Below are 22,658 nucleotides of genomic sequence, written 5' to 3'. Positions count from 1 at the left end.
TCGTGTGGTTGACCCAGGAGTACTCTATTTCCCACAGACTCTGCTTGAACATGCAATCCACTTCCAGGTCTTGCACGGTGGTGTAAAGTTCAGCTGAGGATCACTCTGTTTAGCTCCGCTGCAGGCTCATAATCCCAGTGGGTCAAAATGTTTAGAGTTGAAGAGGTTACAGACTTTTCTGAGGGAGTATTTAAACTCCATCTGTCAAACCACTTGGATAAGAAAAATTTATAGACTCTGCCAGCAGTATATTAAGCTGCTGTTTCCTTGTCTTTGGTTTGGTGAAATGTATTGTTTTCATGTTGCCCCAAGAAAATAATTAAACCGTGGCAAATTTATGGCTATCAAAAATTACAAAATCTAGAATGACAGAAAAACAACATCAGTGAGGAAATGGAATTCAAGGAACCACATGTGGGTGAGAGGCACGTGAAGAAAGCTCTTGGCAAGGCCATCGGAACAACTTGGGGGCCTGATCTTCTCGGAAAGCCATCTGAGAGACTCGAGACCTGCTTCATCTTCAACTTAATCGCACACAAAATCCACACACACAGCTTGCTCACTAAAAGAAGAATCATAGAAAATGAGACGGAGTTTTTTTCTCAAAGTCCAAACAAGTAGACTGAAAATGAGGAAGTTTAGTACTTCAATTCTGCAGGAAACCCTAATGTCACTCCCTGACTCTTTTGTACTTCAGTATAAGATACAGATGCGAGCCTGACGATAAATTAAGGGCTTCACAGATTGTTTTCTTTCCATTTACAAGAGAGATGGCAGTGCAGGAGCACGTGATGTCAACTGGGCAATCGTGAGACCACTTCAGCTCCTCCAGGCGCTCTGAAGAAGGTGAACTGAGTGCTGGTGTTTGACCAGGGACTGTGTAAGTGAGGCTGCATCTCAAGCAATGTCAGCTCTAGGACACGGTAAGCATTGCTCAAGTGCCTGTCACTGGAACACCCCAGCCAAGATAGCTTTTCTACTCTCTACTGTTCTGATAAAACAAATATTTCCATTGACTGAGTGCTGTTTCCCCACTGCAGCCCTTTCTCCCTCCTCTTGCTATTGTCTGGGCATCTCCCATGCCCCCCAGAACAATAGCCTAAGCCCATTTCAGTGTGGCAGGAAGGCAGCAGCACTTCATAGCACTTTATGTGAGCATAAGGAATGCAGGCTAGCTGGTGAGGGGCAGCCATGTTACCTGGTTCTTCCTCTTCCAGCTTCCACAAATGGTGTCCTTTTCCTCAGCAGCTAAATAAATTCAACACAATTCCAAGATCTTTACCCATCACATAAAAGGACGATGTTTACAGGGGTGATAAACAACCAACCCGATGCCTCCATCAGGTGGGACTGATCAGAAGGATAAGAAACCACAGAACCACAGACTTGTTGAGATTGTCAAGGACCTCCGGAAGCACTCTGAAATGCCTAAATATTACAACTACAGCTGAACACAGTACAAATACCCAGCTAAAGCAGGCTTGAGACCACTGCTTAGAAATACATGACAGCACAAACAGTACTGCTTGCTGTTTGTTTTGGTAGGAGGACTGGTGTCAATGTGGCTGTTGCACAGGGAGTGAGAAATCATACAGGAGCAGGTGCAGACACACTCCTACAGCCCCAAAATTTGGGCTGAGTTAGGAATATGGTTTAAGAGCCATTGTGGTTTAGGAGCTGGTAGCTCAGGGCTCCTCCGGCAGTACACTACATGGTTTTCCCACAACGAGAGCCCACGGGACTCTTTGGAAGCATTTTCCTGGTTTAACTGCCATGGGACAAGCAGCATGCTGAATCCAGTCTGCACACATATTAGCAAATGGGAAAAGAAAGAAGCAAGCTGGAGAAGTCTGCCTGGGAGAGCACGAGCCCAGAGAATCAGCTGCTCCAGCCTCTCCACACACCACTTGCCCAGCCATATAGTGTGCATTCAGCTCTCAAAAACCACACACAGATATCACTGGGAATCCACATCCTCCACAGCACCCGTGATGCTGCATTTTACTGCAGGCGAAGGACTGAGACGTGCTTGCAGGGATCCTCCTCAGCCCTTCACTGTCTGCAGCTTCCAGATGGAACTGCTGTCTGCCTCGTGTGCAGCCCCTTCCCACCCACGCACATTCCTTTCCAGCAATGCTGCTTTCTTTGGCTTATCATTCTTATCTTTTTCTCAAACTGACTTAATTGGTGCCTTTAACTCTTGATGTTACTTGTTGGTCCCTCTGATATCCTTTGTTTACTCTAAGAGCAGTCGTAGCCTAAAGCATTACATTTCAAACTAGCATCCAAACTGAGGAAGGTCTTCGCAGTTGCAGTGTGATCGAGCTGGCTCCATGAGCTCACACACACCCCATCAACCACGAGGCATGACAAGGTGGGCTGCACTTTACCAGCTGCAGAGCTGTCTGTGCCGAAGCAACACACAGCCAGGGTTCTTCCAGGAAGGACAAGTCTGGTTTTAATAAGCTTCTTTAAGACAAGGAAGCTGCATCCCCCTAGCAGTCTGCTTCCACTGCAGTTATTGCTCTCTGTGCTCTCAGTGTGGTCAGCTCAGCTCAGCACATACACTACACCCACTCTGGTTGTACAAGAGCAGCTCACCTGTCCCTGGAACAACCACTTGTGACACTGCCACACCATGGGCCAAACCCCCACACGAAGCAGGCGGGTGGTGCTTTTAACACATTAACATCTTCTACCAGGGGAAATGCTGGAGTATTTTTAGCATGGCTCCAGTGTTCGTCTCTGCACTATTTCGGCCTTTTTTGGAATTTTTAACTCTGGAAACAAATGCGTTGCCCTTTACAATAACGAAACAACACCTACTTTCTTTTATTGTTCAATACAAAGAGGACTATAGGCTGTACTCCTGAAGACAATAAGGGAGAAATATAAAACAGTTGCTTTTGACACAGCTTTCCCCCTTCGTAACACCAGGCAGCTCACTTACTGCTTCCCTCATCTCACCTGTCCCACTTACACATTGAGCTTCATCTTCACTGCAAAATTCCAACCTGAGTTGTTGCTCAGTCCCTTGTTTGATGTGATGCATGTGGGCTCAGTAGGAGGTCAGAGCAGCGCCCTTGCAAACTGCATCCCATGCAGCTGCCCTGCACACACACCACAAAATGCATTTCCCAAGGCAGGTCGGAGGGGGAAACATCTGATGGTGGTACATTTGGTTTCATCCCATGCAAATCCAATCACAGCACGGTGCCCTCTGCCACGCTGTGCTGTAGGGAGAGCCCAATGACGCAGAGCCAGGGAGTGAGGAGAAGATGGAGTCTTAGCAAAACACACTAACAAGAAGTGACACAATGTGAGTCTGAAGACTGAAAGAGGATTGCATGCAGTGAGGGAGGGCTGCTCCCCCTCTCTTCTTTCCATTCCGTTTCAAATCATAGCTCCTTCCTCCTCTGGTCCCCATGGGAAACGGGGCTTCTAGGACAGGAACGGTGGGAGAGGCTCCTGTGGCCATCAAGGGAGAATGAAGTCCATCAGCTGCCACCAGCTAAGGGAGAGGAGAACAAGTTGTGTCTGTACCAGTTCTTCTCTTCCTCCTCTTCAGAGCCCACGGCCACTGCTTCTGGAGCGGGGGAGGAAATGGGGCACAGGGCGGTGGGGCTCATCTCTCGGGCAGCAGCACAAAGAAGATGGCCTTGAGGAAGTGCCCAAAGCTGCAGACGGCGGCCACGAGCCAGTGGGAACGGAGACTGGGGTCGGTGCTCACCACGCACTTGGTGATGTCTGCCTGAGGAGGGGGAGCAGAGGTCAGCGGCCGTGCCCAGACCCACCCGGCCACTGCGTACCTCAAAACAAGCCACGCCTGGGGAAAGGAATGCTACAGGAGGATCAGCGAGCATTTCCATTTTCAACAGCAACAGAAAAGAAACTTTCCTCCCTTTCCCAGGAGAAGCCTTGGCAACAACAGCCTTCCCATCCCTTTCTGCAAAGCACGACGCTTCCCTGAGGTTGTCCTGTTTAACATCAGCTCAAGTTGCTTGCACTTTTTTCTCTTGCCTTAATGTTTTATTTGGAACTCGTTCAAGGAAGCAAACCCATGATTTAAATCACGAGCAATGCAAGCTTTGTTTGTGGAAATGTGTCTGCTGGCTGCGGTGCCGCCCGGCACACGGGCCAGAGGTATGGATTGCTGGGCGGCCGCTGTCAGGTATTGACAGGGATGGCAGCCAGCGATGAACAGAAATAACAATGCAGTGAATTCATGGAGACTTGATCTGAGCTGGGACTGGGAGGAGAGAGCGGAAAATATCTGGAGGGTAAAGCGAACAGGACAGAGGTGGATAGGAAAGTACATCTTCTGGGAGAGGTAAGCAATTTTTTTCACTTGCTTACCTGCAATTTTGCCTGCAAAATTGGTGTTGTGGCCAAACACGAGCCAAGCACAAGGAGCTATGGGCTGTAGCTCTGTGACACTGAGTGCACTGTTACCGTATCAGTTTGATGAGGTTCTCAGAAATACCAGGGACTGTAGGGCAGCAAAAGTGAACCAAAACTGAGTGACAAGGAGGAAAAATATCCATTGGCCTCACAGCTTTCTCTTTATGCCGTGGCTTGGCAACCACTGACTGGAGTACTACATCCAGACCTGAGGGCCCAGCACAAGAAGGATGTGGAGCTGTTAAAGGGGGTCCAGAGGAGGGCCACAAAAAGGATCCGAGGGCTGGAGCACCTCTCCTATGAAGACAGGCTGAGGGATTTGGGCTTGTTAAGCTTGGAGAAGGCTGCAGAGAGACCTCATTGTGGCCTTTCAGTGGTTGAAGGGAGCATAAAAGCAGGAGCGAGCTTTTTGCACAGTCTGATAACGATGGGACAAGGGGGAATGGCTTTAAACTAAGAGAGGGGAGACTTAGGTCAGATGTTAGGAAAAAATCATTTACTCAGGGGATGGTGAGACCCTGGCACTGTTGCCCAGAGTAAAGTCCCTTCCAACCCAAATCATTCTGTGATCCTACGTCTGAGAAGAGTGCAGCCCTCCTTGAAGAGAGGAACGAGGATCACTGAGCACCCTGATAATCTTTTCCAGTGTTTCTACCTGCATTCAAGATGCCAGTGAGGCACACCTGAGCAACCTTGGCAATAATTAGAAGAAAACAAGAGGGTGGACACAATGGACAAAGTGAATACAGCTGCATTAACTGATGCCAAGATCATCTACAAGTGGAAGGTCTGATAACAGCAGCCCCAGGAAGCCTGAAGGCTGGCACACTGCATTGCCATGCTGCCTTTGGGGTCCCTGAGCTCGCACACACACAGTGAGCAGAGATGGCATGGGTAGGGAGGAGCAGATGGTGGCAGAAAGCTGAATTAGTGCACGGGGAGCTCCTGGGGTGAACAGCAAGGTGGAGAAATGCTGCAGCTGCCAAAGTCTTAACACACAGTGGCAGCAGAGCCCATGGCTCCCTGTGAGCCGCGTGGCTCCTGCCTTCAGAGCCTCATGGCAATCAGTGCTGGGTGCACAGACCTGGTGAATGGCAGCTGCAGAGACGGCTTCAGATGAGCATCACCTGCTCTGTGCTGATGTAGTGAGTTCTTTGTGGCCAGCTGAGAGGAGCCATGCTCAGCAGCACCTTGAGACTGGTACTGTGCTCGCTTAGATAAACACAACTGCTCAGCTGTTTAACAATTGCCTTGGTTATTGTAATCCAAACAAAGCATACCAGATAAGGCACTGAAACTGAAAATTTCAAAGCCGCTTAATTAAACAGGCCTTTGTGAGGCACTGATAAGCTGCTACAGTGACAGTTTGATCTTTGTCTGTTATTTATTCATTGAACAAGTTCAGGTCTCAAGCTCTTCTTTGGAGCAAACATCCATGCAGCTGCTAAAAAAACCTTTCTACTCCCCTGCAAAGCCACTGCCAGGGCTGTGAATGCTCCAGAGGAGAGATGGCACCCACCCCCCCCCCCCCCCTCCGCCCCAGGAGTGAAATGTTTCTTCTTTCTCCTCAGAGGTGTTGTGCTTGTGAGGTGTTGGACCGTGTCAGTTAGAGGCTTTCTCCACCCTATAAAATATGGGACTGGGGACCATACGGACCCCTACTGCTGAGCAGAGGCTCTGCCAGCAGAGCCTGGAGCACAGAGGTTCCTCTTGGCAGCCCAAGCAGGTGTGTGGTGGGGCCATGTGCACAGAAGGAAGGCGGACGCCAGGCCAAGACAAACCAGCAGCAGTGAGGTCAGGCAGCAGATGAAAGGGGCTCCAGCACAAAGCCACTTCGTCTGGGAACAGGGCTGGGAAATGTCACGCTGCAGTGCCTAGCTGAGAGGAACAACATTCAGGGAAACACAGCACAAAGGCACGGGGATAAGGAGACTTCCCCTCAGCTGAAGGAGCCACTTGTTTCTGAAGGGAAGCTATCTCTTCTGTGCAGCCCAGACCTGCTGATAAGTGTGCTTACAACAGGAGGCAATCAGCACCAGCCAGCAGCTTTCACAGCCCTCTTGTCTGATCAGGGGCTTCCCTTTCCTAGGGCCGGATCCTGAGAGCAAGCAGCACGGCTTCAGCAGCACCAGGGCAAATGGAATGGCACTCGAGTAGAAATGGCTGCACCAGGAGCAGACAAGGACAGGGCTCCTCTCCTCAGCTGCTGAGAGCCCATTCTGGGCAGGGGATGGGCTCTGTGGTTTGCTTGCTATGCAGACTTTCCAAAAATATCCATTTGGAACTATCAAACTCTTTGTTTTGAAGTCTAACAACACACCACAAAAATTAAAACAAGATGTTAACTTATCTGAACATGCATGGTTTACCAGAACAAGGCAAAAGCTTAGTTGGGAAACTAGGAGGGGACACATTCCTATGCAACATTCCAATTTTAAGGAAACTTCCCCTCCCCCCCAAAGGAAAAACTGATTCAGAGAAAACATTTAAATCAGCCCCACAGGTGCCCAGGTTAAACCTCACTGATGGGCTGAGGTGGGGATTTTAGGCACAGCAACAGTGCAGCTTGCTGAGTTCTTTCCCATGGCATCCTCTCCAGTACCTCGGCACAATTATTTGTGCGGACACAAAATGAAACAAGTCGGGGCATTCAATACAATGGTTATTCTTCAGCCCAGCCAATCAGCCAAGGTGACAGCTTTAGAAAGGGCAGGGATGACCAAAGGTGGCAATGGCACTTAAGTGGCAAGGGATCCAAAATCAGGACACTGCTACCTTCCCAGTTGCCCCCATCATGCACATCGCCCTGCTTCTGACCCTGCCACAGCTCAGCCATCAGCTCGAGCTCCTGGGGAGGTCACTGGTGAGGTGTCTGGCTATTCCACAGCACCTAAAAAGCTCTTACTCCAAATTGCTCTCCACAGGAGCATTGTATTTCCCACGGCCTATAGAGAGAACCACAGAAATCAGACACTGGGTGATGGCTCCTGTTTACAGTCTGCTACTACAACTGTGTGCCTGCTCCAGAGAAATTCAGGACAGGAACAGAAGAGGCACCAGTGGGTGAGGATTGAATTAGTGCACAGGAAGCTGAGGACCAGAACAGCTGATGCTGTTGAGGACAGGGTGAAGAGATAGTAACAGAGCTAAGGGATCCTAGTGCAGGTGTAGGAACAACCTCACTCAATGTTATTCTACATAAAGATGCATTAACTGGGCTGTTTCCTGGTCTGCCCGTGGGGAAGCAAGCCAGACCAGCCAGCATCTCTTACCCAGCCTCCTCGCCTCTTCAGCCACGTCACCAAGGTCTTGCGGACAAACTCTCCCAGGCAGTCCACGATGGTGTGGACCATGGCTGGCTGTGCGTGCCGCACGCAGTCCACTGCCAGCCCCGCTGCCACGGCATAGAGAGACACCACCTTGCCCCATGTTATGCCTGGGGAAAGAAGAGAGGGTGCTCACATTTACACAGATCGAAGGGCAAAACCTTCCTCTATCACAGGTGCCCACTCTGTAAGCATGAGGGTGTGAGTCTGGCTGCAGCCGTGGTCCTGCATGCTTTCCTGTGAGTGACTAAAACTGGGCATGCTTTGACCACTGCTTAGCCCCATATGTGCAGCTTCGGAGGAAGCAGCCCAAGGACACCACCCAAATACATTAGAACATTCCTGTTTGCTTTTTTTTCTAGATCAAAAGAGCCCGTTCCAAAGTGATGGACAGAGCACATAAGCAGTAAGCATCCTCACAGTCCATTCTGCCATGACAAAGACCAAACGAGGGAGGTAGAGCTACGGGTTCAAGACAGTTGGAGTCCTCCTGGACTCAATCTCCAACTAGGTAACTCCACGAGCATTTCACAGCTCACACCTGTCCCACCAAGGGCAGTGCAGCCAGCCATGCCAGCCAGCTATCTAATCTCCCTAACGCAGAGCTTCCTGTGAGGCTGGCCTGCCCGCAGCACGAGCCCCATGGATGCTGTCCCAGCAGCAGCCATCTCCCTGCAGCGCTGGCAATCCATGCCCGGGCTGTGCTCTGGGCACCAGCCAGCTCTTGGGTATCCCCATACTGAGCCAACACCACAGGGTGTAAATCCTCCACGCTCAGGCATCACAGCTGGCAATCACTGATCAGGCTTTTAGCAGGAGCAGCGACCTGGCAACGCAGCCCTCTGCACGCACACAGAATGGGGGTATGTGGATTTCCTTTGGCTATGCTGGGAAGTTTGCTTTATAGAGAAACTATTCAAAGTATCAGCCACAGGAATGATTTGTTATGCTGATGAATATCCACTTACTGTTCCAAAAAAGCAGTTCTTCCACTCATGACCGATGCGACATCAAAATCTACAAGAGATCACTTTGCGAGGCACTGTAGCAGCAATAATAACCCACAGCAGTGTCCTGTGATGCTCTGTTCTCCATAGGCACTGTCCCCAGGATCGTAGGAAGATACTGATAAAGTGGCTGTTATTTTCCTGGAGGTGTTCAGAACCATGGAGATGTGGCACTGAGGGACATGGTCAGTGGGCATGGTGGGATGGGCTGGGGCTGGACTTGGGGGATCTCAGAGGTCTTTTCCAACCTCTGTGGTTCTAACACACAGCAAAGCGGTTTGCCCTATGGACATGCTGGTCCAGCTGCAAAGAAGGATGGAGGGAAAGCTCCTTCAGTTCTTGCCTTCCCCACTGATCAATGGTGCTTCTTGCAGGCTGTTAGATTCTAGACATTTCAGGGGGTAAAGCCCTCCCCAGCACAGGGACAGAGCCCTCCCCTTCACAAAGATGACACAAACTGACAACAATGCTTGTCGAAGTGATGGATGTGAAGGGCTCAGTGGTCACTTCCCATTCCCTCTTTACAGAGCACTCTATAAGGGTCAAACTTATCAATCCCTGAGGCTGCTTTTCCTGTTCCTGGCAAAGCCAAGCTGCAGGGGTAGGGGAGTAGGAAATCCCTTCCCTCCCAATTCCTCCATGCCAAAGCTCCCCATCGCTGCTGCTGGAGGCAGGGTGGCAGCAGCTGGATGCATCTGCACCAGCTGGATGTAATTGGTCCTGAAGAGTGATTAAAGCAGAAAATTCCCTGCAATTTCTGTCCACGGAGGTAGAACAGAAGAAAATGCAACAGGCCACTTAGAAGGTGTTTTTAAAAGTAAGAAATACAAGTTGCAGCCTCAAGGCCAGCCTTGGAGCTGGAGGTATGTAAACACTGCGAGCCCAAGGGAAAATGAATTAGCAGGAAAGAGCTGCTCTTGAATGCATTCCCACTGCATGTCAGCGAGCCCAGGGGAGCACGTGGCCATGCAGCCCCCAGCACTGTGCTGCCCAAGCACTCAGACAAACTGCCCTCACCCCATTCAGCATCCGCCTGACCTGCCACTCAGACCTCAGAGAAACATAATCCAGTGCTACATTTCAGCAGCTTGGAGGATGAGCCGGGCTCAGTGTGCTCTCCTCTGGTGGAGAAAAAGGTGCCAAGAGAGATGTGCACAAGGCAGGGAGCTCATAAAGCCTGCAGGGTGAGGCAGCAGCGAGGTGCATTGCTAGCAACATTCCAGCTGCAGGGAGGTATGTTTTCTTGGCAACCTCATGCATCCCTGGTCCTTTTCGCACAGGGCTCACTGCGGCCCAAGCACTGTTAATTAAGAGCTTACCAGCACCCACAACTATAAAACCAGGATAATCATAGAACCATAGAATCACTGAAGTTGGAAAAGACCTCTAAGGTCATCTGGTCCAACCACCAAGCCATCCCCACCATGCCCACTGACCATGTCCCTTGGTGCTACATTTACACAGCGGTGCCAAGCAGGGGGGTACAACTGTCCTCTTCAGCAAGATAGGGTCAAACTCACATTCCACTGCTGGACAGGCACTGTGAGTGACTGATGGGCTCCTCAGATTGTCTTGGCACTGCAGTGTCAGACTGGAGCTGTTTTCTTAATAAACTGGACAGTGAAAAACAGGGTCAGATGCTTTAGCCATTGGTAATTGGTTTGAAAATTCAGGCTGCATTCGAGCTCTCCTGTTTCCTTCTCCCAGTAAGAGCCTCCTTCCTCTGAACTATGACAAAATAAATGAGGACTAAGTGTCTGGCTGTCACTGCCAGCACGGATCTGCTGGATTTAACATTAAATGCTGAGTCTTGAGACTGCTGCTAGGATTTGGGAATGTTAAAATCAGTGAAGTCTTCCTCCTCTGCTACTCAGCAGCCTTCTAGCAAGAGAAGCTACAGTAAGGAATTGATAAAAGCCACTGAAGCACTGCCTCAGCCTCACGCCCACAGGCTGTCCTGCTGGTTGGTATGAGGCAGAGATGGGAAAGAAGAGAAACCAGAGCATGCAGAGCAGTGTAAGGTTGAAACCTGTGCCCATGCACAACCATCTGCTGGAGCCTAACGCAGCACTGAGTCCCCAGCACCCACAGCAGAGCTTTAGTCTGGGCTCCTAAAACATCCCCAAAGCTTCCCCACTGCCACCCTTAAAAGGGTGGAGCTTGCAACCTTTCCACCTCAAAACCCCTGAGTTTGGGGCCAAGAGATACAACTTCCAGCTTTACTTTCAACAACAAATAAAACAAGACCACAATATTTAAGACCATTCAAGCTTCTCACTCAACTCCTGAGCTGGGAGTTGAAGAACAACGAGTCCATATCTCAACAAACGCACACTGTGAGTGCACTGTGAGCAGCCAGCAGGCTGCAGGACTTTCTCCCAGCACATGGCATGCTGCTCTGCCTGGAGCCATCCAGCTTTCTGTTTAATTCCCCATGTCGCTTGGGATGTGGGCTGGTTCGGATGCAGTCAGCTGTGCTCAGCTAAGAAGATAACCTACCTGCCTGTGCTACGAATACCCATGCCCGCAAACCTGACTTCTGCTTTTCTGTAAGCCTCAGCTCAAATAAAGCTCAGCACTAAAATGTCAAGACTGTCCTTTGACATGGCCACACTCAGACATGCCTGCCATGTTTGCCTGGCTCAGGGGAGAGTGGCCCTACCTCTGAGCACAAGGCAGCAGCTGGGAGCAGCAGGCTCCATTGCAGCCCTGGCTGTCGCTGGGGGAAAGGAAGCCAGGAAGAGGGAACTCCCTTGTGATGAGTTAGCTCTGGCTCCCAGCACCAGCAGCATGAGCTGGAACAAGGGAGGCTCCCGTGTAATGAACCTGCTCCGGTTGCCAGCGGTGAGCAAAGGAGCTTGGAATGAGTGACCTCCCTGTGTGATGCGGTAACACCACCTCCTACAGAGGCAGGGCAGGAGACGGCTTCTGGAACGAGAGAGTAACGCCAGGAGGATGCACAGAATGGGGCACTTCCCTGCCAGCACAACACAGCACGGAGGAGCTCATTAAATCATTACAGGAGGGCATGCCGCCAAACTGCCCACGGCTCTTTCCGAAACCTGGCCCCACCTCGCAGCCATCCCATAACAGCGGCCCCATCCTGTTCCTGCCCGCCCCAGCCCTGTCTGCCTGTCTGGGCGCGGTACCTGCAGTGAAGATCTGCGCAGCCACGGCCAGGAAAGCATCCGTCACCACCGTCTCCGAGTGCAGCGAGATGTTCAGCTGGCGGGCGATGTTGCGGTAGACGTTGGGGCGAATGTATTCCAGCTCATCCCCTGCAAGCAAGCACTTGGGGTCAGCATGCTGGAATCACAGCTGGGGCCATCCCTCCACCTGGTGTTAAACAGGCAGCACGGCGCTCAGGGTCACTTAGAGGCAGCCCTGGCACCTCAGGCCTTCATCCCAGTGTCACCTATGCCCTCCTCACCCCACTGCCCGAAAGGGATGAAGCCAGCAGTGAAAAGGAGGCACATACACCTGTGTGAACTGTTGGGAGATACGCCCTTTCTCAACCTGTACAAAAAAAGTCCTGAGGATGAGAGTGACTCAGGCGTGCTGGAGGCTGACAGAAGCCAGGAATCCACCTGGAGCCACACAGCACTGGGCAGAGACTCTCAGCTCTGTTCTTTGCACACAGAGTGATGGAGCAAAGCTCCTACCCAACTCCCAGCAGTCCATTTGCCTGCCTGGCTTCCCCAGCAAAGATCCTGGCATACACAGGATGTGCTTTCTCCCCAAGGCTGGTTTTTCCCCAGCTGGGACCCAGTTGGAGGTGTCAGGTTAGCTTGAAGATCAAGACAGAAAGAGCAAGGACAAACAGAGAACATCCTCCTAGCAGGCTTGTGCTGGAGCATCAGCAGCACAGCTTTCGTCTGCAATCTAACAAGCCATCCTGACCAGTGCAATCATTAACCCCTATCTCTAATTGTTTTACCTGTCATGGATGGTGTAGGAGTGTTGCACAGTGTGAGCATGGCATGGGACCAAGGCCTTGTGTGCACAGAGGTTCTCATTTGGCCACCTAGATGAACGCTCGTCCTTCTGCACAGGAGGACCCAGGGGAAGAGGAGAGCTGTCACGGCCCCTAGACATCCATAGGGTCACTTGAGCACCCTGACTTGGGTGGGATCCATAAGGACCATCGAGTCAATGTCACTGCAGGGCCGAGGTGGCTTGTCCCAGCCAGAGGGCAACCGAGCACCCAGAGGATGGCATTAAATGGGAACTGGGAACAAAGGCATCATCCCATCAGGGGTTTGTTAAGCAGCAGCTGCTCAACTTGAATTCATAAAACTATTCTGCAGCACTCAGCACAACATGAGCATAACCCAGCTTCAGATGAACTCTTCTGGCCCTTTGTGCCCGGGGCATTGTTCCACACAGGCCAAGGAAAGAGGAAACCCTGAGCCTGCATGGCCAGGGCTGATAAGAGGCACCATTCCTTACATCCTCAGCAGCTGCTCTGGCCCCGCAGGGAGGACACAGCCTTGTCCCCAGCCCAGAGAGGTGGCTGGGACATGATTTGGGCTGAGCTCAGTGCCTGCAGCCTGCTGCTGCTGCAACCTCTGGTTCAGATACACCAGACCTATGCCACATGTGGTAGGTTGGTCTGAGATCTCTCGGCCATATCATTGGGTTTTACCACCTCTGACTATCCTACTAAGAAGGACAGCTCCCCCTTCTTGCTGCACAGGAGCCAAGCAAGCCATGGCCCTCTCCAAGCAGATTTGCTCAGAGAAGCACAGAGTTCCCATGACTGTCAGCCAAACTTCTCCATCTGGAGGAGAATCGGTGGTAGCAGAGTCACCCAGGAGATGCCTCCAGACACAGGCTGCCACCTGCTCACCCTTCAGAGTCCTTCTGGCCTCCCACAGAAGATCTGGCTCAACCCCAGCCCAGGAAAAAATTGGGGAGACAGAGGCAGCCAGGCTGACAGATGGACGAAAACAAAAGAAGATTCAGCATAGGGGAGAAAACATGTAAAAGAATAGTAATTTAATAAAAGCCAGCCAAAAGAAAACCATCTATGCCTTAAAAAGAAATTTGGGATAACATCCAAAAGAAGTAGAAAGAGGAGAAAGCGGGGGAACCAGTCTGGCCCTGAGTTGGTTGGGCTCGGTTAAAGGTTGCTTCACCAGACTTGTTTGAACTTTGGTATAATTAAATCAGATGCAAATGCCAATGGTAGTTTCCAAGCCAGACGTGAACTGATATTCCAACCTGCAGGCAAAGAGGGATGTTGGAAGCAACCTTCTAGAGTGCTGGGATCTAGAGATGAGTACTTGACTTGAGCATGAAGGCTGAAGCCTAAAGCCGAGGGCAAGCAACGGGCAGCAGCCAGAAGGTGCTCAGGCTGCAAGCACAGCTCCTACAGCCACGCCAAGTGCACAGCTGAGTGCTCTGCCAGCTGCTGGGTGTCCACAAGTGCCATGATTCTAGAAGTCACCCCCAGCCCTGTGCTGCTGGGCACAGACAGCCATCCTTGTTGTCCTGCATCGCAAGGCTTAGTTTGGTGCAGGGGTCCCTATATCAATGTACCTCATGGCCCAAGCATGGAAGATTCTACAGCTGCCCCAGTGACTAAAAGCAAGAAAAGGTCTTGCTAAATGATTGAGGTAGGCAAAGGCGAAGAGAGCACACTAACACACTGCCACTCAAAAGCAGCTGTTACAAAATCTCTGGTACACGTCTAAGCAATTACCCCTAATTAAACATCCCTGCAGCTGGGTGAGCAACCACCTCTGTGAGCTGCTGATGAAGACCAGGTGTGGAGCTGCTAGGATCCCACCAGTGCCTGGAGAACCACTAGAAGCCCTGTTCAAACTGCCAAGCTGAGAAAAACTATGGAGAGAAACAAAACTTTTACGCAGATGCAGTTTTACACAGTTAAACTTCATCTGCTGTTAGGTCTCAGAACCACAGCGCTGAGCAATGACCTAAGGGATGAAGGACATGCAAGCCAAGGAGCTGCTTGGGGGAGATTCCCAAGCCCAGACCGCATGCAGGGACTCACCCAGGCGCAGCAGGATGGCAGACACCTCAGCCAGCTTGCCTCCAGGCACCGGGGTATTGTGCTCAGGTTTGCTCCAGCTGACGCCTGCACGGATCAGCCTGGAGTTGATGTAGTCCCTGCAGAGAGCCTTGGCTTGGGACACAAGCTCCTTGTCAGTGGGAGACCTGTCGAACACCTCCATCACCTCTGCAGCAAAGACGGACGAGCGGCGCAGCACTTCCATCCTCGCAGCAAAGCCACCCAGCTCCAGGCTGGGCTGAGCCTTAGGGAAGCAGCGATCCGCGGGGCTCCATCACAGCTCCCAGGAGCTGCTCTCCCAAAGACGGTTTTTCATTTTACCTGTTGAATAAGAGCATCTCTAAGTTCTCCAGAACTCCGAATCAGAAGCCCAGGTATCACGCCTTCCAGCTACACTGATGTTGGTAGAATCATATTTGCAAGAGTGGCCATGTCCTCTGTCCCCCAGCTACTCTGACCCCACCAGCAGTACAGCCCACAGCAGTTCCTGGCCACTGAGGTGTTTTCCCTTTATCCGTTCACGTTCAGCAGCCCCAGAATCACACTGCAGACAGACTGGATGGTCAGACACGGAAACGATTCATAAGTCGTGCAGACAACCTCATCTTGTTTCAATTAAACTGGAAAAAAAACCTGAATCTCAAATGCCAGCTGCAGCAACCTCAGCTCGACGCAGACATTCCAGTGCAGTGGGGCATGGATCTGTCTGGAGGAACGGCACTTATGGACAGCACAGGAACAGAGGGGCAGAAGCATTTGAGATGTCCCACCAGCCCTTGGCTGTGGCAGAAGACCTGGTCCTTATCACACTCTCAGAACTGGTTTTGGTTCTGCGGCTCTTTCCTGTTTTTATAGCAACACTTACTGCTGCATCAAATGCTTCAGTGACTGCAAAAAAGGAAATCAGGTTCTAAAAAAAAGTTCCCAGGTGTGAATGGCTAAAGAGAAAACCCAGAACTTCTTCAGCCACCTGAATTCATCTTGGTCTTTCTAAGCCAGTGCTCCTTTGGGGAGCAGGCTCAGACCTAAGGCTCTGTCCAGGCATCAGTCAATGCATTTCTCAGTCCTCATTGTTGGACAGCTGCTTACAGTAACGAATTTCAGACTAAACAAAGCCAGTTACTTTTGCTCTTGCCAATGAAAAATATATTTACCCTTCATGCTGGGCTCTGGTCCCCCTCGGTGGCTCCTGATGGGATGGTTCAGTGCTCCTCCGGCAGAGCTGGGTCAACGTGTGTAGGGTTCCACCGCCCCACTGTGCCCCCATCCCCATCAGCCCCACATCCCGCTGACAGCCCTGGGGCTCGCCGCGCTGCTTTTAAGGGACCCAGAGGCAGAGGAAAGCTTCTAGCTTTAGCCTTGTAAGGAAGATGAAATAACCGGGAGGTGGGGTTGCGGGAGCCGGAGAGCTGCGTTTTCTCCTCCCCTTTCTGCGCTCTTAAGGAGGTTCCCTGCCCGCTGTCACACCAGAAGATGCTTCTCTAGGTGATGGTACATGAAAGCTGAGCACGCAGCACTGAGCCGGCCATGCAGGAACAATGCTGCAGCCCAAGGAGCATATGAACTCCTTTGTCCATAGCACTTTTAGGCTACAACATTTAGAGGCTAAATCTATACTGGGGAATCCCTCGTGGCAAAGGACTACCAGGACTACCAGGAAAATGGCACTGAAACACTTATCTCACCACAAAACACTGTTCCCTGTGTAGCTATCGTTGGCATGGCAGTGGTTTGGCTGCAACAGGCTCTAAATCACAGCTCCTGCCTATCTATCTCAGGTGGGGGGGGGATCAGAAAAGCTTGAAGCACTCATTTCCTAAAATAAGAGCACAGAAGAGACAGGACTACACCTCATAAACAGGGCTACTCTGGCAGAGAACCAGCACCATAATAGACCTCAGCCCTCCACCATGCCACCCTGACCCTCCTGCATCATCTCAACCATTCTGTCTTTCCCTGCTGCCTTTCCTGCCCCATTTAAGCAGCAGCTCTTCCCTTACTGCTGTGAGAGTGCCCACGGGTGCTGCAGGTTCAAAGCCACATGGGGCACTAACAGAAGGATCAGTGAGATGAGGAGAAACAGCACTTTTCATACAGAAACATTTTGCCAGCTGCGACAGGAAAACAATACATGGAAGTAGCAGCATAATGGGACCCAAGCAGAACACAGAGGGGTTTTGAACTTTCCCCTTAATTCTGAAGGGCTCAGTTCAGAGCCTCATGGAACCCATCCTGAGCAGCATCTTGCAGTGCTGTGTGTCCTATAGCAGAACAAAGGGGCTGTGTTGCAGGGAACGTTACCTTCCACAGCATCCAGATGGTTCACCTTCTCAAGTACACAGGTCTGGTGGTTTACACTCATCGGGATTAGTAAGCAATCCATTGCTTAGGGATCTGACAGATTATCACTAACACCAGTGTTTTCTTCTCTTAGCTGTCATGCTCACTGCTGGCGTTTGTAGGCACAACTCTCCTGTTATAAACACGCCTATATACATACATACAGATACATATAGACATGCTGTACTCCAGGACTGGGTACAACCCCATTGAAGGGAAACTGGCATGAACTTCCTATTACTATGCAGTGCCATGAGCTGAATCCTCACCATCCCCACCCTTATTCCCAAATTTGATCTCCCAAGAAGAGCACAACCATTGCCACTCGGGTATCAAGCCAAAAAGAGCAGCTCCTAGCTGTGGTTCGATATACAACTTCATTTTTTAGCACAAATAACATTTAGATACTGTACCACTAAAATAGAGAGAGCAGAAAGCACTGGATGAAGTCAACATCCCCGAACCCCTTACAGTCTCTGAGGCACAAGGGCAGAGGATGAGCCTTGGCCTTGCTGCACTGACCGATCGCCCCCCAGGATGGAAGCCAGGTCCCACCTCCATGCAGGGATGCTCTCACAGGTGCAGACAAGTGAAGGCAGGCAGGTGCCTCTGCCTACACTGACCCTGACATCTCAGGAGCCCAAATGGGTCCCGTACTGGCTTGGCAGCATTTATGAGCTCTGACGCATTGATGTGCAAGCCCGGAGACACGTGCTGGGGCACAGCTGTGTCCTACACGGGCAAATGGATTGCTGGAGCTGATAACAAGGAGGAGTCTGCCCTGCACATGTCTGCATGACCTAAACATGCCCCAAAGTATTTCTGCACACTCAGGACGCAGCTCTGCATTTAACTTAAGCCCTTGCTGACTTTTGGAAAGACTCAGCCTCTAGAGCTGGGAAGGGCAGCAGAAGGAAACCACCTCAGCTTTGCCATCAGACAAGTGTCCATGAAGCCACAGCCCTACTGTCGCCTCTGCATACAGAAGTGCAGCTGCAGTGATTTGGAAGTGCCCCATGCATTGCACAAGGCAGATGGATGCTACCAGGAGGTAATCACCACAGCCTTGTGCAAGAGCAGAGACAGCTCACCAAGTACGGCTTTCCCAGTGCTCCCACGATTACAGCTTTCATGAGCTGAGACGGGAGAGACCTAAGGAACAAAAACAAAGAAAAGAGACTGCAACTTCTTGTTACCTGAGACTGACCTATCCTGATTGGCTTTGGAGAACAGCCAGGACAAAGCTGCCCCTCCTACCAGAAGGGTGAGTGCCCAAAGCAAGGTTAGCTTACATCTGTTGGCTTTGAACTCCAGAATTTCCCTTACTTGGACAGCTTTGGGCCGGAGCATTTGCCTGATTCTGAAAGGCAAGAAGGGAGAATCGAACATAATTTGAAGAGCCCCAGCACTACCTTCATTGGGCTCCACAGCACGGCCTGCTCACTTTTCCAGGCTCACTGCAAGAGCTGCTGCTGGTCCTGGGCCACCCACCTGAGTGCTGCCACAGATCAGCTGCTGGCACTGCACGTTGGAATGCCAGCAAACTGCTGGCCAGCTGCTCAAAGCCACTGCCAACGATGCTCAGGGTGGGCCCACTTCAGACAAAGCGATTTGAGTCAATTTTAATCATACATCAGAATCAGCAAGCAGGAAATCTCGTTTGAGGTCACTGATTTTAATCTGTTTTTGCATTTCTCGGGTAGGGTGAGCCTCAGCGACATGCAGGAATTAAGACCTGTTTACTTGCAAGTGAGCACAGCTCAGTGCTACATTTCCTCTCTCGGCTACAAAGGAGGAAAATTATGTACTAAAGCAATTCTATAGCTGAAACAAATGAGAAATATGAATGCATCACAGGTGCTGAGCATGCCATGTTCTGCTTAGCAGGTCATTCGTGTCACTTGGTGTATGCCTCCCTGAAGAGTGATCCAAACACAGTTAGAGATATATAGAAAGCAATGATGTCTTTGCACGCTAAATTAAAAGAGCAAACATGAAAAGGCTGTTAGAATTCATAAAGCACCTGAGACAAAGCAAAAGAGAAATAACATGTTTGATGCAGCTACCGAACTGAGTCAACTGCTGAAATGAATAAGCAGCTTCTGACACCGATGGCCTTTTCCATGGTCCAGAACCCCAGCCAGCTCAAACCCGAAGTCTGCAGTACACGAGAGGTCAATCAGTTAAACTAGAATTAAGGCAAGTGTTTCCAAGGAATGAAGAAATACACAAAACTGCAGTTCTGGGGGAGGGAGTTATCTCATTCAAGTCACTGCTTTCTGCTGAAGCGAGCAGAGGAACTTTCAGACGCAGCAAATGCTTCAGTATAGAACTATAGAAACAAATCATAGAACCATTAAGATTGGAAAAGACCACCAAGATCACCAGGTCCCACCAACAACCCATCAGCCACGCTCAAGAAGCTGCAAGTGAATGGTTATCTGTTCCGCAGGAGGAGCAGCGTTGCTTAACGTCGTCCCTCGTGGTGAAGACAATTTGAAAGAAGCCACAAACAGTCAGGTCACACACTGAATTGTATCAGAGAGCAACAGGCTGTGTGTACCAGCCCCAGGAGGGAGCACAGCCAGCTGCATGGCTTCCCACTGCAGTTGCAGCAGCCAGCACAGCTCCTCTGAGGCCACCGCAGACAGACAGACAGGCTGACAGACAGGCTCTGTGCAGCCCTGCATGCTTCCTGTTGAACATCTGTGGTTTAAGGGACAGAGGTGCCCCTCTACCAGAAGTGACAACACGGGGTAGATGTTCAGCGTGAGTCATTTAACAGGCAGAGCTTCTTGATTTAAAAGAAGTAGGAAATGCTTACCTTGAGTTTTGAGAGTAAAATCAGCTTCACGCAGACCTGCACAGCATCTGTGCAAGTAGCTCTTGCACGTTCCCAAAGCACCTCTACACCCAAGGTCTGGTTTCTTGTGTCCTGGTAACCACAGACCAGCACAGAACCAACCCATTGCCACGTTTCTTGCTGGCACTAACACACGTCCAGTGTTTTGATAGGAGAAATATATGTTCGGGATTGAAGAATTTCATTTCTAGAAGGAGCCACTGCAGTGTGTGAGACTGATTCACTAATTTGCCTGAATTATCACTTAGCCTCACAGAAATTAACATCATAGAGCTGCCAATGGTTCTTTTGGCCCAGCAAAGGACAGGATTTTGATGCTGGCATCAAGTCCCACATCAGAAAGATGCATAAAGGAGTAAGTAGCTTTGCAGCTTCTTATTACACAAGACACAAAAGCCTTCTCAGAATCCTCATCTGAGAAACAATGCCCTCAAACAATTCATTTTGTGCATCTTTCTGTTTAAAAATGGTTCTGGACAAATGCAAGAGGAGTCTTCCCTTAACAAAGCATGGACTGCTGGGTTTCCCTTGCACAAAGGGTCTCAGATATGCACCACGAGAGCTCATTTCTCAGAATATATATCTCCAAGTAATCAGTTTCATGTGGTGTTATTTTTATTTTTTTAAGTCTAATGGCATGAAAAGCATGGAGGTTTCACAGAAGAAACCTTGAACTCAGAAGGGGGTCAGAAGCGTCTCGGGAGAGTGAGTGAGGCTGTCATCTGGATTGCAAAGATCTTTATGAACACAAGCATGAGTATAGCGTGGTTCCATCAGAACGAGAGCTGAGCTCTCTGCCCCCGGTTGGCCCATCTGCACAGGCAATGGCAGGCAATTATAGAACATTTCTTTCCTGATTCTGGCTATTGCCATCTCTTTCTTCTCACTTCCCACAGTGAACAACTCCAAGTGGATTCCTCCACATCCTCCAGTTTAAAAGCAGGTAGGGAATGAAAGCACGACGTCACGCTGTTGATTCCAGCAGAGCACTGTGCTCTGTTTCAAAGAGTAGACACACTAATTTCCATAGCTGTGCTGTGGTTCCAGACAAGGCTGTCTCTTCGAGTGCTCAGCGAGTGCCAGCTCTGTCCCCAGGTGCTGGCTGCTGTGCAGCTCATCCCCCATCACTGGCTCCTGTCATTCACTCCATTAAGCAGGGACACCCTGGGGTCTCCTGCTATCAGCACACGGCTCCCACGGCAGTCAGAAGGGACCAGCTGGGAAGGCAAAGTGTCCCTGCAGATACATCAGCCGTATCCATTCCTGCCTAAGCAGAGCGCCGACGTCTGTGAGGGTTTGGGATTCAGCTTCATCAGCTGTTTTCTGCCGCTGCAAAGGAACATGGTTTGGAAGAACAAGTACTCTGTGCTCTCAGCTTGGAAGGAGCCTCGCTTAATTTAAGGATTAGTCACTGGGAGGGAAAAAGATGCCGAGCCAACCCAGGAGTCGGCTCGACTTGGAGCTTTACAGCTGCAAGAGTCACTCCTGCTTATTCCACTTTAATAGCAGAATTGGGAGATAAAGGCTCTTTTATATGCTGACACTCAAAACAGCCTTAAGAGCCATGATACCGGCAGGGAAAGAGAGCCTCAGTATTGCAAGACTTGTAGTGATAGAGTCTGCAGGCAGGAGCAAGAATGCTGGAGCTCTATATAGTTCCACACAGCTGGGGGCTCAAGGAGGGGAACCACAAGAGCAAGTGGGCTTCTACAGCACTCGCTCGGTGTGTTGTCTTGGCAGGGACAGGTTCCTCTTTACAGTCTTCCTTGTATCTCCTACAAGGAGCGAGGTTTAAGGCTTGGAGAAGTTCATGGCAGCCATCACAAAGCAGTCACCTCATGCCTACCAGTGCCTAGCAGGTGCAGTGCAGCTCATCAGCCCTGTGCCCCGCACCGAAGGGACGAGCACTTCAGGTTTGGAGCAGTCTCCTCCCTTACTTTGCTTTGCTAGATTCAGGTAGGACACTCACTGCTTCAGTTCAAAACCTTCACCATAAAGAAGGCCGATGGGGAAGAACATCCTATTTTACACTGTGAGCACAGCTTGCAAGTTGAGGCAGAGGCTGTTTTGGCTCGGGCTTGCCTAGCAGCTGCTGAACAGAAGCTCAGTGGCCCAGTCTAGGCAGCAGCCATAAACCACAGCGAGGAGGAAAGCTGCAGGGCAAAGCCCAACTCTCGCTTCCCTCCGAAAGGCTTCAGAAGAGCGCTTCAGGCCGTCAGTGTCCCATTGAGACGGCTCCTCTCCGGACCAAGCTGCCTTTCACGCAGCACGGCGGAGCCGGGCAGGGCCGGGCGCTGCTCGCCGCTCTCCTGTGAGAGGCGCGGGGCTGCAATCCGCGGTTGCCACCTGGTGGCAGCGACAGAAAACAAAGCGGGGTCGCTTCAGAAACCCACTCGCCAGCCCCGATCGCTCCCACAGGCAGCGATTCGCCCGGCAGGGGCGTTTCTTAAGGCACTTCTTAAGGGCTTACCCTAAACGAAGCCAACACAAGGACTTTGCTGCTGCTCCTTGTCACCGTCGCCCCCACCCCACGCCGCACACGGGCCGGCCCGGGGCCGCGCGGGGCCACGGGAGCTGTAGTCCGCGCCTCCCCTTCCCCTCAGCCCCTCCGCCCGCCCCGCGCGCAGCCCGCCGGGACACGCAGTCCGTAGCGGCGGCCCCCGGACAGCGCGGGGCGGGGCGGGAAC

General features: G+C 51.0%; 1 protein-coding gene across 10 annotated transcripts; it reads right to left on the bottom strand.

The window, feature by feature from the left end:
- Positions 1-2,801: 2,801 nt before the first annotated feature.
- On the bottom strand, positions 2,802-22,538 carry BOK (BOK, BCL2 family apoptosis regulator). 10 transcript variants are annotated; one of them, XM_046898311.1, is made up of 6 exons: positions 22,442-22,538; positions 19,933-21,300; positions 14,751-15,089; positions 11,884-12,012; positions 7,674-7,837; positions 2,802-3,751 (listed from the first exon to the last, which is right to left on the bottom strand). In XM_046898311.1, the coding sequence occupies exons 3-6, from the start codon at positions 14,971-14,973 to the stop codon at positions 3,626-3,628; spliced, it is 642 nt and encodes a 213-aa protein (XP_046754267.1). In that variant the 5' UTR covers positions 14,974-15,089; positions 19,933-21,300; positions 22,442-22,538; the 3' UTR covers positions 2,802-3,625. The 10 variants fall into 10 exon arrangements, with proteins under 10 accessions (XP_046754267.1, XP_046754266.1, XP_046754272.1 ...); XM_046898310.1 differs by having other exon boundaries at positions 19,933-22,538; XM_046898316.1 differs by having other exon boundaries at positions 2,802-3,747; positions 19,933-22,538.
- Between the last annotated feature and the right edge of the window lie 120 nt (positions 22,539-22,658).

This window comes from Gallus gallus, chromosome 9 (genome assembly GCF_016699485.2).
Source record: "Gallus gallus isolate bGalGal1 chromosome 9, bGalGal1.mat.broiler.GRCg7b, whole genome shotgun sequence".
NCBI lineage: Eukaryota > Metazoa > Chordata > Aves > Galliformes > Phasianidae > Gallus > Gallus gallus.
This window is presented reverse-complemented; position numbering and strand designations above follow the sequence as displayed.